The sequence below is a fragment of the Gadus chalcogrammus genome, chromosome 3 (genome assembly GCF_026213295.1).
Source record: "Gadus chalcogrammus isolate NIFS_2021 chromosome 3, NIFS_Gcha_1.0, whole genome shotgun sequence".
Lineage (NCBI taxonomy): Eukaryota > Metazoa > Chordata > Actinopteri > Gadiformes > Gadidae > Gadus > Gadus chalcogrammus.
Window position 1 is genome coordinate 11,198,394 of NC_079414.1, and position 16,102 is coordinate 11,214,495.

At 48.6% G+C, this 16,102-nt stretch overlaps 2 protein-coding genes across 2 annotated transcripts in view; both read left to right on the forward strand.

Annotated features, from left to right (window-relative positions):
* The window catches only part of LOC130380028 (mucin-5AC-like), a gene marked incomplete at its 3' end in the record, with an annotated part of 104,383 nt that extends 97,438 nt beyond the window's left edge, over nucleotides 1–6,945 (forward strand). The window contains exons 2-4 of the mRNA XM_056587213.1: nucleotides 5,194–5,290; nucleotides 5,645–6,183; nucleotides 6,418–6,945. Of these exons, the coding sequence (XP_056443188.1) occupies nucleotides 5,194–5,290; nucleotides 5,645–6,183; nucleotides 6,418–6,945 (1,164 nt within the window). The remainder of the gene's footprint in view (nucleotides 1–5,193; nucleotides 5,291–5,644; nucleotides 6,184–6,417) is intronic.
* Nucleotides 6,946–13,124: 6,179 nt separating this feature from the next.
* LOC130379249 (uncharacterized) lies at nucleotides 13,125–15,521 on the forward strand. The gene is made up of 5 exons (XM_056585967.1): nucleotides 13,125–13,282; nucleotides 13,726–14,117; nucleotides 14,222–14,286; nucleotides 14,443–14,588; nucleotides 14,883–15,521. Exons 1-5 carry the CDS (start codon nucleotides 13,213–13,215, stop codon nucleotides 14,984–14,986), a joined length of 777 nt encoding a protein of 258 aa, XP_056441942.1. The 5' UTR covers nucleotides 13,125–13,212; the 3' UTR covers nucleotides 14,987–15,521.
* The last annotated feature ends 581 nt before the right edge of the window (nucleotides 15,522–16,102 follow it).

Genomic DNA, 16,102 nt, shown 5'->3' on the forward strand with positions numbered 1-16,102 from the left:
GCACCAACAACAACTGCTGCTCAACAACAACAAACTGCGCACCAACAACAACAACTGCTGCCCCAACAACAACAATGCGGTACCAACAACGACAACTGCTGCCCCAACAACAACAACTGCGGGACCAACAACGACAACTGCTGCACCAACAATTGCTTCCCCAACAACAACGACCACTGCACCAACAACGACAACTGTGGTACCAACAACGACAACTGTTGCACCAACAACAACCACTGCGGCACCAACAACAACAACTGCTGCCCCAACAACAACAACTGCGGTACCAACAACGACAACTGCTGCCCCAACAACGACAACTGCTGCACCAACAACGACAGCTGCACCAACAACGACAACTGTGGTACCAACAACGACAACTGTTGCACTAACAACGACAACTGCTGCACCAACAACAACAACTGCTGCACCAACAACAACTGCTGCACCAACAACGACAACTGCTGCCCAACAACCACAACTGCGGTACCAACAACGACAACTGCTTCACCAACAACAACAACTGCGGCACAAACAACGACAACTGCTTCACCAACAATAACAACAACTGCGGCACCAACAACAACAACTGCTGCACCAACAACAACGACTGCGGCACCAACCACCATAACTGCTGCACCAACAACCACGACTGTAGCACCAACAACTGCTGCACCAACAACAACAACTGCGTCACCAACAACAACAACTGCTGCCCCACCAACAACAACTGCGGTACCAACAACGACAACTGCTGCCCCAACAACAACAACTGCGGTACCAACAATGACAACTGCTGCCCTGACAACAACAACTGCTACACCAACAACGACAACAGCTGCACCAACAACAACAACGGCTGCACCAACAACAACAACGGCTGCCCCAACAACCACAACTGCGGCACCAACAACGACAACTACTACTGCAGCACCAACAACGACAACTGCTACACCAACAACAACAACAACAACAACGGCTGCACCAACAACAACAACGGCTGCCCCAACAACCACAACTGCGGCACCAACAACCACAACTGCTGCCCCAACAACCACAACTGCGGCACCAACAACGACAACTACTACTGCAGCACCAACAACCACAACTGCTACACCAACAACAACAACGGCTGCACCAACAACAACAACGGCTGCCCCAACAACCGCAACTGCGGCACCAACAACGACAACTGCTGCCCCCACAACCACAACTTCGGCACTAACAACGACAACTGCTGCACCAACAACGACAACTGCTGCCCCAACAACCACAACTGCGGCACCAACAACGACAACTGCTGCCCCAACAACAACGACTGCTGCACCAACAACGACAACTACTGCACCAACAACAACAAGTGCTGCACCAACAACGACAACTGCTGCATCAACAACGACAACTGCTGCACCAACAACAACGACTGCAGCAACAACCACCACAACTGCTGCACCAACAACCACGACTGTAGCACCAACAACTGCTGCACTAACAACAACAACTGCGGCACCAACAACAACAACTGCTGCCCCAACAACAACAACTGCGGTACCAACAACGACAACTGCTGCCCCAACAACAACAACTGCTACACCAACAACGACAACAGCTGCACCAACAACAACAACGGCTGCACCAACAACAACAACGGCTGCACCAACAACAACAACGGCTGCACCAACAACAACAACTGTTGCACCAGCAACTGCTGCACCAACAACGACAACTGCTGCCCCAACAACAACGACTGCTGCACCAACAACGACAACTGTGGTACCAACAACGACAACTGTTGCACCAACAACGACAACTGCTGCACCAACAACGACAACTGCTGCACCAACAACAACAACTGCTGCACCAACAACAACTGCTGCACCAACAACGACAACTGCTGCACCAACAACAACTGCTGCACCAACAACTACAACTGCGGTACCAACAACGACAACTGCTGCACCCACAACTAATACTGCAGCACCAACGACGACAACTGCTGCACCAACAACAACAACTGTGATACCAACAACAACAGCTGCACCAACAACGACAACTGCTTCCCCAACAACGACAACTGTGGTACCAACAACGACAACTGCTGCACCAACAACGACAACTGCTGCACCAACAACAACAACTGCTGCACCAACAACGACAACTGCTGCCCCAACAACCACAACTGCGGTACCAACATCGACAACTACTACTGCAGCACGAACAACCACAACTGCTTCACCAACAACTACAACGGCTGCACCAACAACAACAACAACAGCTGCCCCAACAACCACAACTGCGGCACCAACAACGACAACTGCTGCCCCCACAACCACAACTTCGGCACAAACAACGACAACTGCTGTACCAACAACGACAACTGCTGCCCCAACAACCACAACTGCGGCACCAACAACGACAACTGCTGCCCCAACAACAACGACTGCTGCACCAACAACGACAACTGAGGCACCAACAACGAAAAATACTGCACCAACAACAACAAGTGCTGCACCAACAATGACAACTGCTGCATCAACAAAAGCTGCTGCACCCACAACGACAACTGCTGCACCAACAACAACTGCTGCATCAACAACAACAACTGCGGCACCAACAACAACAACTGCTGCCCCAACAACAACAACTGCGGTACCAACAACGACAACTGCTGCCCCAACAACAACAACTGCGGGACCAACAACGACAACTGCTTCCCCAACAACAACGACCACTGCACCAACAACGACAACTGTGGTACCAACAACGACAACTGTTGCACCAACAACGACAACTGCTGCACCAACAACAACAACTGCTGCACCAACAACGACAACTGCTGCCCCAACAACCACAACTGCGGTACCAACAACGACAACTGCTTCACCGACAACAACAACTGCGGCACAAACAACGACAACTGCTTCACCAACAATAACAACAACTGCGGCACCAACAACAACAACGGCTGCCCCAACAACCACAACTGCGGCACCAACAACGACAACTACTACTGCAGCACCAACAACGACAACTGCTACACCAACAACAACAACGGCTGCACCAACAACAACAACGGCTGCCCCAACAACCACAACTGCGGCACCAACAACCACGACTGCTGCCCCAACAACCACAACTGCGGCACCAACAACGACAACTGCTGCCCCAACAACAACGACTGCTGCACCAACAACGATAACTGAGGCACCAACAACGACAACTACTGCACCAACAACAACAACGGCTGCACCAACAACAACAACTGCTGCACAAACAACCGCAACTGTAGCACCAACAACAACAACTGCTTCACCAACAACGACAACTGCTGCCCCAACAACCACAACTGCGGCACCAACAACGACAACTACTACTGCAGCACCAACAACCACAACTGCTACACCAACAACAACAACGGCTGCACCAACAACAACAACGGCTGACCCAACAACCACAACTGCGGTACCAACAACGACAACTGCTGCCCCCACAACCACAACTTCGGCACTAACTACGACAACTGCTGCACCAACAACGACAACTGCTGCCCCAACAACCACAACTGCGGCACCAACAACGACAACTGATTCCCCCACAACCACAACTTCGGCACGAACAAAAACAACTGCTGCACCAACAACGACAACTGCTGCCCCAACAACAACAACTGCGGCACCAACAACAACAACTGCTGCCCCAACAACAACAACTGCGGCACCAACAACGACAACTGCTGCCCCAACAACAACAACTGCGGGACCAACAACGACAACTGCTGCCCCAACAACAACAACTGCTACACCAACAACGATAACAGCTGCACCAACAACAACAACGGCTGCACCAACAACAACAACTGCTGCACCAACAACTGCTGCACCAACAACAACTGCTGCACCAACAACGACAACTGCTGACCCAAAAACCACAACTGCGGCACCAACAACGACAACTACTACTGCAGCACCAACAACCACAACTGCTACACCAACAACAACAACGGCTGCACCAACAACAACAACGGCTGCCCCAACAACCACAACTGCGGCACCAACAACGACAACTGCTTCCCCCACAACCACAACTTCGGCACTAACAACGACAACTGCTGCACCAACAACGACAACTGCTGCCCCAACAACCACAACTGCGGCACCAACAACCACAACTGCTGCCCCAACAACAACGACTGCTGCACCAACAACGACAACTGAGGCACCAACAACGACAACTACTGCACCAACAACAACAAGTGCTGCACCAACAACGATAACTGCTGCATCAACAACGACAACTGCTGCACCAACAACAACGACTGCGGCACCAACCACCACAACTGCTGCACCAACAACCACGACTGTAGCACCAACAACTGCTGCACCAACAACAACAACTGCTGCCCCAACAACAACAACTGCGGTACCAACAACGACAACTGCTGCCCCAACAACAACAACTGCGGGACCAACAACGACAACTGCTGCCCCAACGACAACAACTGCTATACCAACAACGACAACAGCTGCACCAACAACAACAACGGCTGCACCAACAACAACAACGGCTGCCCCAACAACCACAACTGCGGCACCAACAACGACAACTACTACTGCAGCACCAACAACCACAACTGCTACACCAACAACAACAACGGCTGCACCAACAACAACAACGGCAGACCCAACAACCACAACTGCGGCACCAACAACGACAACTGCTGCCCCCACAACCACAACTTCGGCACTAACTACGACAACTGCTGCACCAACAACGACAACTGCTGCCCCAACAACCACAACTGCGGCACCAACAACGACAACTACTGCACCAACAACAACAAGTGCTGCATCAACAACGACAACTGCTGGACCAACAACGACAACTACAGCAACAACGACAACTGCTGCACCCACAACGACAACTGCTGCACCAACAACAACTGCTGCACCAACAACTACAACTGCGGTACCAACAACGACAATTGCTGCACTCACAACTAGTACTGCTGCACCAACAACAACAACTGTGATACCAACAACAACTGCTGCACCAACAACGACAACTGCTTCCCCAACAAGAACGACTGCTGCACCAACAACGACAACTTCGGCATTAACAACAACAACTGCTGCACCAACAACGACAACTGCTGCCCCAACAACAACGACTGCTGCACCAACAACGACAACTGAGGCACCAACGACAACTACTGCACCAACAACAACAAGTGCTGCACCAACAACGACAACTGCTGCATCAACAACGACAACTGCTGCACCAACAACAACGAATGCAGCACCAACCACCACAACTACTGCACCAACAACCACGACTGTAGCACCAACAACTGCTGCACCAACAACAACAACTGCGGCACCAACAACAACTGCTGCCCCAACAACAACAACTGCGGGACCAACAACGACAACTGCTGCCCCAACAACAACAACTGCTACACCAACAACGATAACAGCTGCACCAACAACAACAACGGCTGCACCAACAACAACAACAACTGTTGCACCAGCAACTGCTGCACCAACAACGACAACTGCTGCACCAACAACAACGACTGCTGCACCAACAACGACAACTGTGGTACCAACAACGACAACTGTTGCACCAACAACGACAACTGCTGCACCAACAACGACAACTGCTGCACCAACAACAACAACTGTGATACCAACAACAACTGCTGCACCAACAACGACAACTGCTTCCCCAACCACAACGACTGCTGCACCAACAACGACAACTGTGGTACCAACAACGACAACTGTTGCACCAACAACGACAACTGCTGCACCAACAACGACAACTGCTGCACCAACAACAACAACTGCTGCACCAACAACAACTGCTGCACCAACAACGACAACTGCTGCCCCAACAACCACAACTGCGGCACCAACAACGACAACTACTACTGCAGCACCAACAACCACAACTGCTACACCAACAACAACAACGGCTGCACCAACAACAACAACGGCTGCCCCAACAACCACAACGACAACTGCTTCCCCCACAACCACAACTTCGGCACTAACAACGACAACTGCTGCACCAACAACGACAACTGCTGCCCCAACAACCACAACTGCGGCACCAACAACCACAACTGCTGCCCCAACAACAACGACTGCTGCACCAACAACGACAACTGAGGCACCAACAACGACAACAAGTGCTGCACCAACAACGATAACTGCTGCATCAACAACGACAACTGCTGCACCAACAACAACGACTGCGGCACCAACCACCACAACTGCTGCACCAACAACCACGACTGTAGCACCAACAACAACAACTGCGGCACCAACAACAACAACTGCTGCCCCAACAACAACAACTGCGGTACCAACAACGACAACTGCTGCCCCAACAACAACAACTGCGGGACCAACAACGACAACTGCGGCCCCAACGACAACAACTGCTATACCAACAACGACAACAGCTGCACCAACAACAACAACGGCTGCACCAACAACAACAACGGCTGCCCCAACAACCACAACTGCGGCACCAACAACGACAACTACTACTGCAGCACCAACAACCACAACTGCTACACCAACAACAACAACGGCTGCACCAACAACAACAACGGCTGACCCAACAACCACAACTGCGGCACCAACAACGACAACTGCTGCCCCCACAACCACAACTTCGGCACTAACTACGACAACTGCTGCACCAACAACGACAACTGCTGCCCCAACAACCACAACTGCGGCACCAACAACGACAACTGATTCCCCCACAACCACAATTTCGGCACTAACAACGACAACTGCTGCACCAACAACGACAACTGCTGCCCCAACAACCACAACTGCGGCACCAACAACGACAACTACTGCACCAACAACAACAAGTGCTGCATCAACAACGACAACTGCTGCACCAACAACGACAACTACTGCAACAACGACAACTGCTGCACCCACAACGACAACTGCTGCACCAACAACAACTGCTGCACCAACAACTACAACTGCGGTACCAACAACGACAACTGCTGCACTCACAACTAGTACTGCAGCACCAACGACGACAACTGCTACACCAACAACAACAACTGTGATACCAACAACAACTGCTGCACCAACAACGACAACTGCTTCCCCAACAAGAACGACTGCTGCACCAACAACGACAACTGTGGTACCAACAACGAAAACTGTTGCACCAACAACGACAACTGCTGCACCAACAACAACAACTGCTGCACCAACAACAACTGCTGCACCAACAACGACAACTGCTGCCCCAACAACCACAACTGCGGCACCAACAACGACAACTACTACTGCAGCACGAACAACCACAACTGCTACACCAACAACAACAACGGCTGCACCAACAACAACAACAGCTGCCCCAACAACCACAACTGCGGCACCAACAACGACAACTGCTGCCCCCACAACAACAACTGCGGCACTAACAACAACAACTGCGGCACCTACAACGACAACTGCTGCACCCACAACTAGTACTGCAGCACCAACAACGACAATTGTGGTACCAACAACAACTGCTGCACCAACAACGACAACTGCTGCACCAACAACGACAACTGTTGCACCAACAACGACAACTGCTGCACCAACAACGACAACTGCTGCACCAACAACGACAACTACAGCAACAACAACAACTGCTGCACCAACAACAACTGCTGCAACAACAACGACAACTGCTGCCCCAACAACCACAACTGCGGTACCAACAACGACAACTGCTTCACCAACAACAACAACTGCGGCACCAACAACGACAACTGCGGCACCAACAACAACAACTGCTGCACCGACAACAACGACTGCGGCACCAACCACCACAACTAATGCCCCAACAACCACAACTACAGCAACAACAACAACTGCTGCACCAACAACAACTGCTGCTCCAACAACGACAACTGCTGCCCCAACAACCACAACTGCGGTACCAACAACGACAACTGCGGCACCAACAACGACAACTGCTGCCCCAACAACAATGACTGCTGCACCAACAACCACAACTGCTGCACCAACAACCACAACTGCAGCACCAACAACAACAACTGCTTCACTAACAACAACAACTGCTGCACCAACAACCACAACTGTAGCACCAACAACAACACCTGCTTCACCAACAACAATTGCTGCACCAACGACGACAACTGCAACACCAACAACGACAACAGCTGCACCAACAACAACAACGGCTGCACCAAAAACAACAACGGCTGCACCAACAACGACAACTGCGGAACCAACAACGACAACTGCTGCCCCCACAACCACAACTGCTGCCCCAACAACCACAACTGCGGCACCAACAACGACAACTGTTGCCCCAACAACAACAACTGCTGCACCAACAACCACAACTGCTGCCCCAACAACAACAACTGCGGCACCAACAACGACAACTGCTGCCCCAAAAACAACGAATGCTGCACCAACAACCTCAACTGCTGCACCAACAACCACAACTGTTGCACCAACAACTGCTTCACCAACAACAACAACAACTGCGGCACCAACAACGACAACTGCTGCAACCACAACTAGTACTGCAGCACCAACGACGACAACTGCTTCACAAACAACAACAACTGCTGCACCAACAACCACAACTGTAGCACCAACAACAACACCTGCTTCACCAACAACAATTGCTGCACCAACGACGACAACTGCTACACCAACAACGACAACAGCTGCACCAACAACAACAACGGCTGCACCAAAAACAACGACGGCTGCACCAACAACGACAACTGCGGAACCAACAACGACAACTGCTGCCCCCACAACCACAACTGCTGCCCCAACAACCACAACTGCGGCACCAACAACGACAACTGCTGCCCCAACAACAACAACTGCTGCACCAACAACCACAACTGCTGCCCCAACAACAACAACTGCGGCACCAACAACGACAACTGCTGCACCAACAACTGCTTCACCAACAACGGGAACTGCTGCACCCACAACTAGTACTGCAGCACCAACATTGACAACTGCTGCACCAACAACAGCAACTGCTGCACCAACAACGACAACTGCTTCCCCAACAACAACGACTGCTGCACCAACAACGACAATTGTGGTACCAACAACAACTGCTGCACCAACAACGACAACTGCTGTACCAAGAACGACAACTACAGCAACAACAACAACAGCTGCACCAACCACAACTGCTAATCCAACAACGACAACTGCTGCCCCAACAACCACAACTGTTGCACCAACAACGACAACTGCTGCACCAACAACGATAACTGCTGCACCAACTACAGCAACAACAACTGCTGCACCAACAACAACTGCTGCTCCAACAACCACAACTGCTGCCCCAACAACCACAACTGCGGTACCAACAACGACAACTGCTGCCCCAACAACAACAACTGCGGTACCAACAACGACAACTGCTGCCCCAACAACAACAACTGCGGCACCAACAACGACAACTGCTGCCCCAACAACAATGACTGCTGCACCAACAACCACAACTGCTGCACCAACAACCACAACTGCAGCACCTACAACAACAACTGCTTCACTAACAACAACAACTGCTGCACCAACAACCACAACTGTAGCACCAACAACAACACCTGCTTCACCAACAACAATTGCTGCACCAACGACGACAACTGCTACACCAACAACGACAACAACTGCACCAACAACAACAACGGCTGCACCAAAAACAACAACGGCTGCACCAACAACGACAACTGCGGAACCAACAACGACAACTGCTGCCCCCACAACCACAACTGCTGCCCCAACAACCACAACTGCGGCACCAACAACGACAACTGCTGCCCCAACAACAACAACTGCTGCACCAACAACCACAACTGCTGCCCCAACAACAACAACTGCGGCACCAACAACGACAACTGCTGCCCCAAAAACAACGACTGCTGCACCAACAACCACAACTGCTGCACCAACAACAACAACTGCTTCACCAACAACAACAACAACTGCGGCACCAACAACGACAACTGCTGCACCCACAACTAGTACTGCAGCACCAACGACGACAACTGCTGCACCAACCACAGCAACTGCTGCACCAACAACGACAACTGCTTCCCCAACAACAACGACTGCTGCACCAACAACGACAATTGTGGTACCAACAACAACTGCTGCACCAACAACGACAACTGCTGCACCAACAACGACAACTGCTGCCCAAACAACAATGACTGCTGCACCAACAACCACAACTGCTTCACCAACAACAATAACTGCGGCACCAACAACGACAACTGCTGCCCCAACAACAATGACTGCTGCACCAACAACGACAACTGCGGCACCAACAACGACAACTGCGGCACCAACAACAACTGCTGCATCAACAATGACAACTGCTTCCCCAACAACAACGACTGCTGCACCAACAACAACAACTGCTGCACCAACAACAACTGCTGCCCCAACAACGACAACTGCTGTCCCAACAACCACAACTGCGGTACCAACAACGACGACTGCTTCACCAACAACGACAACTGCTTCCCCAACAACAACAACTGCTGCACCAACAACGACAACTGCTGCCCCAACAACAACAACTGCGGCACCAACAACGACAACTGCTTCACAAACAACAACAACTGCGGCACCAACAACGACAACTGCTTCACCAACAACAACAACTGCGGCACCAACAACGACAACTGCTTCACCAACAACAACTGCGGCACCAACAACTACAACTGCTGCACCAACAACAATGACTGCGGCACCAACCACCACAACTGCTGCACCAACAACCACAACTGTAGCACCAACAACAGCAACTGCTGCACCAACAACAACAACTGCGGCACCAACAATGACAACTGCTGCACCCACAACTACAACTGTATCACCAACAACGACAACTGCTGCCCCAACAACCACGACTGCGGTACCAACAACGACAACTGCTGCCCCAACAACAACAACTGCGGCACCAACAACCACAACTGCTGCTCCAACAACAACAACTGCTGCACCAACCACCACTACTGCGGCACCAACAACGACAACTGCCGCCCCCACAACCGCGGCACTAACAACGACAACTGCTGCCCCAACAACCACAACTGCGGCAACAACAACGACAACTGCTGCCCAAACAACAACGATTGCTGCACCAACAACGACATCTGTGGCACCAACAACGACAACTACTGCACCAACAACAAGAAGTTCTGCACCAACAATGACAACTGTTGCACCAACAACAACAACTGCTGCATCAACAACGACAACTGCTGCACCAACAACGACAACTACAGAAACAACGACAACTGCTGCACCAACTACAACTGCTGCCCTAACAACCACAACTGCGGTACCAACAACGACAATTGCTGCCCCAACAACAACAACTGCGGCACCAACAACGACAACTGCTGCCCCAACAACAATGACTGCTGCACCAACAACTACTACTGCAGCACCAACAACGACAACTGCTTCACCAACCACCACAACTGCTGCACCAACAACCACAACTGTAGCACCAACAACAGCAACTGATGCACCAACAACAACAACTGCGGCACCAACAACGACAACTGCTGCACCCACAACTAATACTGCAGCACCAACGACGACAACGGTTGCACCAACGACTACAACTGTATCACCAACAACGACAACTGCTGCCCCAACAACCACAACTGCGGTACCAACAACGACAACTGCTGCCCCAACAACAACAACTGCGGCACCAACAACGACAACTGCTGCCCCAACAACAATGACTGCTGCACCAACAACCACAACTGCTGCACCAACAACAACGACTGCGGCACCAACCACCACAACTGCTGCACCAACAACCAAAACTGTGATACCAACAACAACCACAACTGTATCACCAACAACGACAACTGCTGCCCAAACAACAACAACTGCGGTACCAACAACGACAACTGCTACCCCAACAACAACAACTGCGGCACCAACATCGACAACTGCTGCCCCAACAACAACGACTGCTGCACCAACAACGCCAACTGCGGTACCAACAACAACAACTGCGGCACCAACAACGACAACTGCTGCACAAACAACTACTACTGCAGCACCAACAACGACAACTGCTGCACCAACAACAACGACTGCTGCACCAACAACGACAACTACTGCACCAACAACAACAAGTGCTGCACCAACAACGACAACAGCAGCACGTAAAACGACAACTGCTGCCCTCACTACCACAACTGCGGCACTAACAACGACAACTGCGGCACCAACAAAGACAACTGCTGCACCAACAACGACAACTGTGGTACCAACAACTGCTGCACCAACAACGACAACTGCTGCACCAACAACGACAACTGTTGCACAAACAACGAAAACTGCTGCACCAACAACGACAACTACAGCAACAACAACAACTGCGGCACAAACAACAACAACTGCTGCACCAACCACCACAACTGCTGCACCAACCACCACAACTGTAGCACCAACAACAGCAACTGCTGCACCAACAACAACAACAACTGCGGCACCAACAACGACAACTGCTGCAACCATAACTAATACTGCAGCACCAACGACGACAACTGTTGCACCAACGACTACAACTGTATCACCAACAACGACAACTGCTGCCCAAACATCCACAACTGCGGTACCAACAACGACAACTGCTGCCCCAACTACAACAACTACGGCACCAACAACGACAACTGCTGCCCCAACAACAACAACTGCGGCACCAACAACGACAACTGCTGCCCCAACAACAATGACTGCTGCCCCAATAACCACAACTGTAGCACCATCAACAACGACTGCACTACCAACCACCACAACTGCTGCACCAACAACAATGACTGCGGCACCAACCACCACAATTGCTGCACCAACAACCAAAACTGTAGCACCAACAACAACAACTGCGGCATCAACAACGACAACTGCATCACCAACGACGACAACTGCTACACCAACAACGACAACAACTGCACCAACAACAACAACGGCTGCACCAACAACAACAACGGCTGCACCAACGACGACCACTGCGGAACCAACAACGACAACTGCTGCACCAACGACAAGCGCTGCACGAACAACGACATCTGCTGCACTAACAACCACAACTGCTGTACCAACAACAGCAACTGTAGCACCAACAACAACAGTTTCACCAACCATGTCCACTGAAGGACCAACAGAGCGACATCCAACAGATGTTGTTGTGGCCTCTTCTAATAATGTTGCAAGTACGTCTAACAATAGTGTTGCAATTTTACTCAGTAATACTTGCTATTGTGATTAACACTAAAACATTAACATCTTCTGCAATGAGTAGAACATGGCACTTTCTTATTTTAATCTCAGCAACCCTTAATGTTCTCTCTTCATCCTTATCGAAGAGATGCACACATTAAATCAAATATACTAATATTAAGTATAGTATTAAGTTAATTTATAATCAGAAATGATTTGATGAAGATTAAATTGTCATAAACGCTGCAGAACTTAGTCAAACAACATTAATGAATAGTATAGATAAGTTGGAAGTATAGAGTGAAGCAAACCTAGTCATAGCATGAAAATTAAGTCAATGTTATCGTTCAAGCAATTAGAAATCATTATTCAAATACTAATTCATATGCAACGTAGACATATTGGCTCTAACACAATTTGTTTGGTTAATTTAAAGCAACCCCAACCACGGCTGGACCCATTACAGCTACACTAGCTCATTCAACTACACCTGGACCCACTACAATTAAAACTACACCTGGACCCAGTACAACTACACTTGGACCCACTACCACCATCACTACACCTGGAACCACTACCATTGCAGCTATACCTGATCTCACTACCACTTCAACTACACCTGGAACCACTACCACGACAACTCAATCTGTACCAACTACAACTACACCTGTACCCATTGCAGCTACTACACCTGACTCTACAGAGTCTCCTGCAGCAGGCGAAGGCACTTTGGATTTAAATTTCAGTTTGAGACGCACATTTCAAAGCTCTTTGTCGGATTCTACTTCCCCAGCATATCGGGTGCTGGCTAATGAAGTCACAAGAGAGGTGAGATAATCATGTTTTTTATTATGTTTGCATTAGCCCTATATACTTACAATACTGTACATGTTATATTCCATAATATACATGTTTTTAATTATTTACTTTAGGTCAACAGAGGCTTCAGATCCGTGTTTCCACGCACGTATTCCCGATGTCTAATACGGTCTTTCAGGTAAGCATTTCATTCTCTTCCTCAATTTACATATTAATAATTAATTTTAAATTCCTGTTCTTTTTCAACATTATTATTATAAATAATACAATTTTGAAAATGTAATATATGATAAACTTTTAACCTATTTTTTGCTGACTTTCTATGTTTTTCTAGTAATGGCTCAATTCGTGTGAATATGACTCTGGTCTACCATAACCAATCAGTGGTTCCAAATGGAATGACGGCAGAACAGGTATTCATAAGTGTCGTAACCATGGGCATCACCAACCTCAACGTGAATGTTTCTACAATTAACGCAAGTAAGTTTAACACTAGAATTTAAAGCATTGCAGCATTAACGAGTAGTGCTGGCTATTGTGATTAAAACATATCTGCTAACAGCATTAAAGAAATATGTTGATTTAATCTTGGTGAATGTTCTCTCTTGATAATGTAGAAAAAATACAATATCTAAGTCAAGAATTTACTTAATTTATAATCAGAAGATTAGTCAGGATTTTTGCCTGAGCATTTTGAAATCACAGTTTAAATACTTATTCACATCTAGTGCAGACATATGGGATCTAACGCAATGTCTTTGGTTACTTTAACAGCAACAATCACCTCAGGAGGACCCACTCTGAAAATGACCATCACAACTGCATTCTGTTTGCCTTTCTTCTTGACGGTCATCAAAGGAATGTTGTCCAGTACATAGAACCCCCATGTCTTGTATTATGTGGAATGTTGAGTTACTTTTTTATTAGAATATATTGTTTTTATTATTCCAATAACCAATGAAATCAAGAACCAGTACTTCCCCACATACCAGCTTGAGTTGGAGAGTGAGTTCAAACAACGCTTTAAACTTTATTTAAGCTTAATTGTTTTTCTGGAGCAGGGTCTACTGAAAGGGGCTCAGGGGCACAAATAGCCTAGCACTTCCCATAAGTCGCCATAAGAGGTCTTATAGAGACCTAATAGAGAACTGAACATATTTACTTGGACTATCAGACCTGTGGGACTGTGTGTACTAGAGTTACTCTTATAGAACACTGCATAGATGCACTTTTGTATGTGCGATATCTCGGCTGCTATCAAATGGTTATATCTTCAAATTGAATATGTTACAGTTCAATATGTATTGTTTAAAGGTTACTGCAAATAACTATATTTTATTTATATATTTAGCCTCTTATAGTTTGTGTTATGTTTTGGCACTGATTCTGATGATGTTCCTTCAATAAAAACGTTTCTAGAGAACCCCGGTCTACGTTTCTTCTTCTACCCACAAAAATACAACAGACTAGGCCGTCCGGTTTTTGTGAGGCAGTTTATGTTCACCATTGCTTTGCCAAAAAGTGTGTGACAAAGGTTTCTTTTATGCATACATTATGTTTGATAAGATTATAAAGATTGATTAATAACTCCTCAAAGGTTTTTGAAGCGTAAAAAAATAAGATTTTCAAAAGACTACAATTATCAACATTGAGGGTTGAAGCCCTGAAGCATCAGGTGGATATATATATATATATATAGGGTTAGGCAGAAATGGGAAACTGATCAGGAGTCAGGTCAGGTTGTGATGGTAGTGGACCCCCAAAATCCTCGAGCATCGAGGATGTCAAATGTCTGACCAACCTCAGTGAATTCAGCGTAATTTCAAAATGGTTGGATTCCGTGTAGTAGGCTAAACAGACTGCGGCGATCGAAACTGAATTCGTTAAAGTGAATAAATGCGTGTGGTAAAACGCCTGTGTTTAAATTAGAACAAATTAGTTCCAAATTAAAAGTAAAAACAATATAATCGAAAATGCAGCACTCTTAAGGGTTT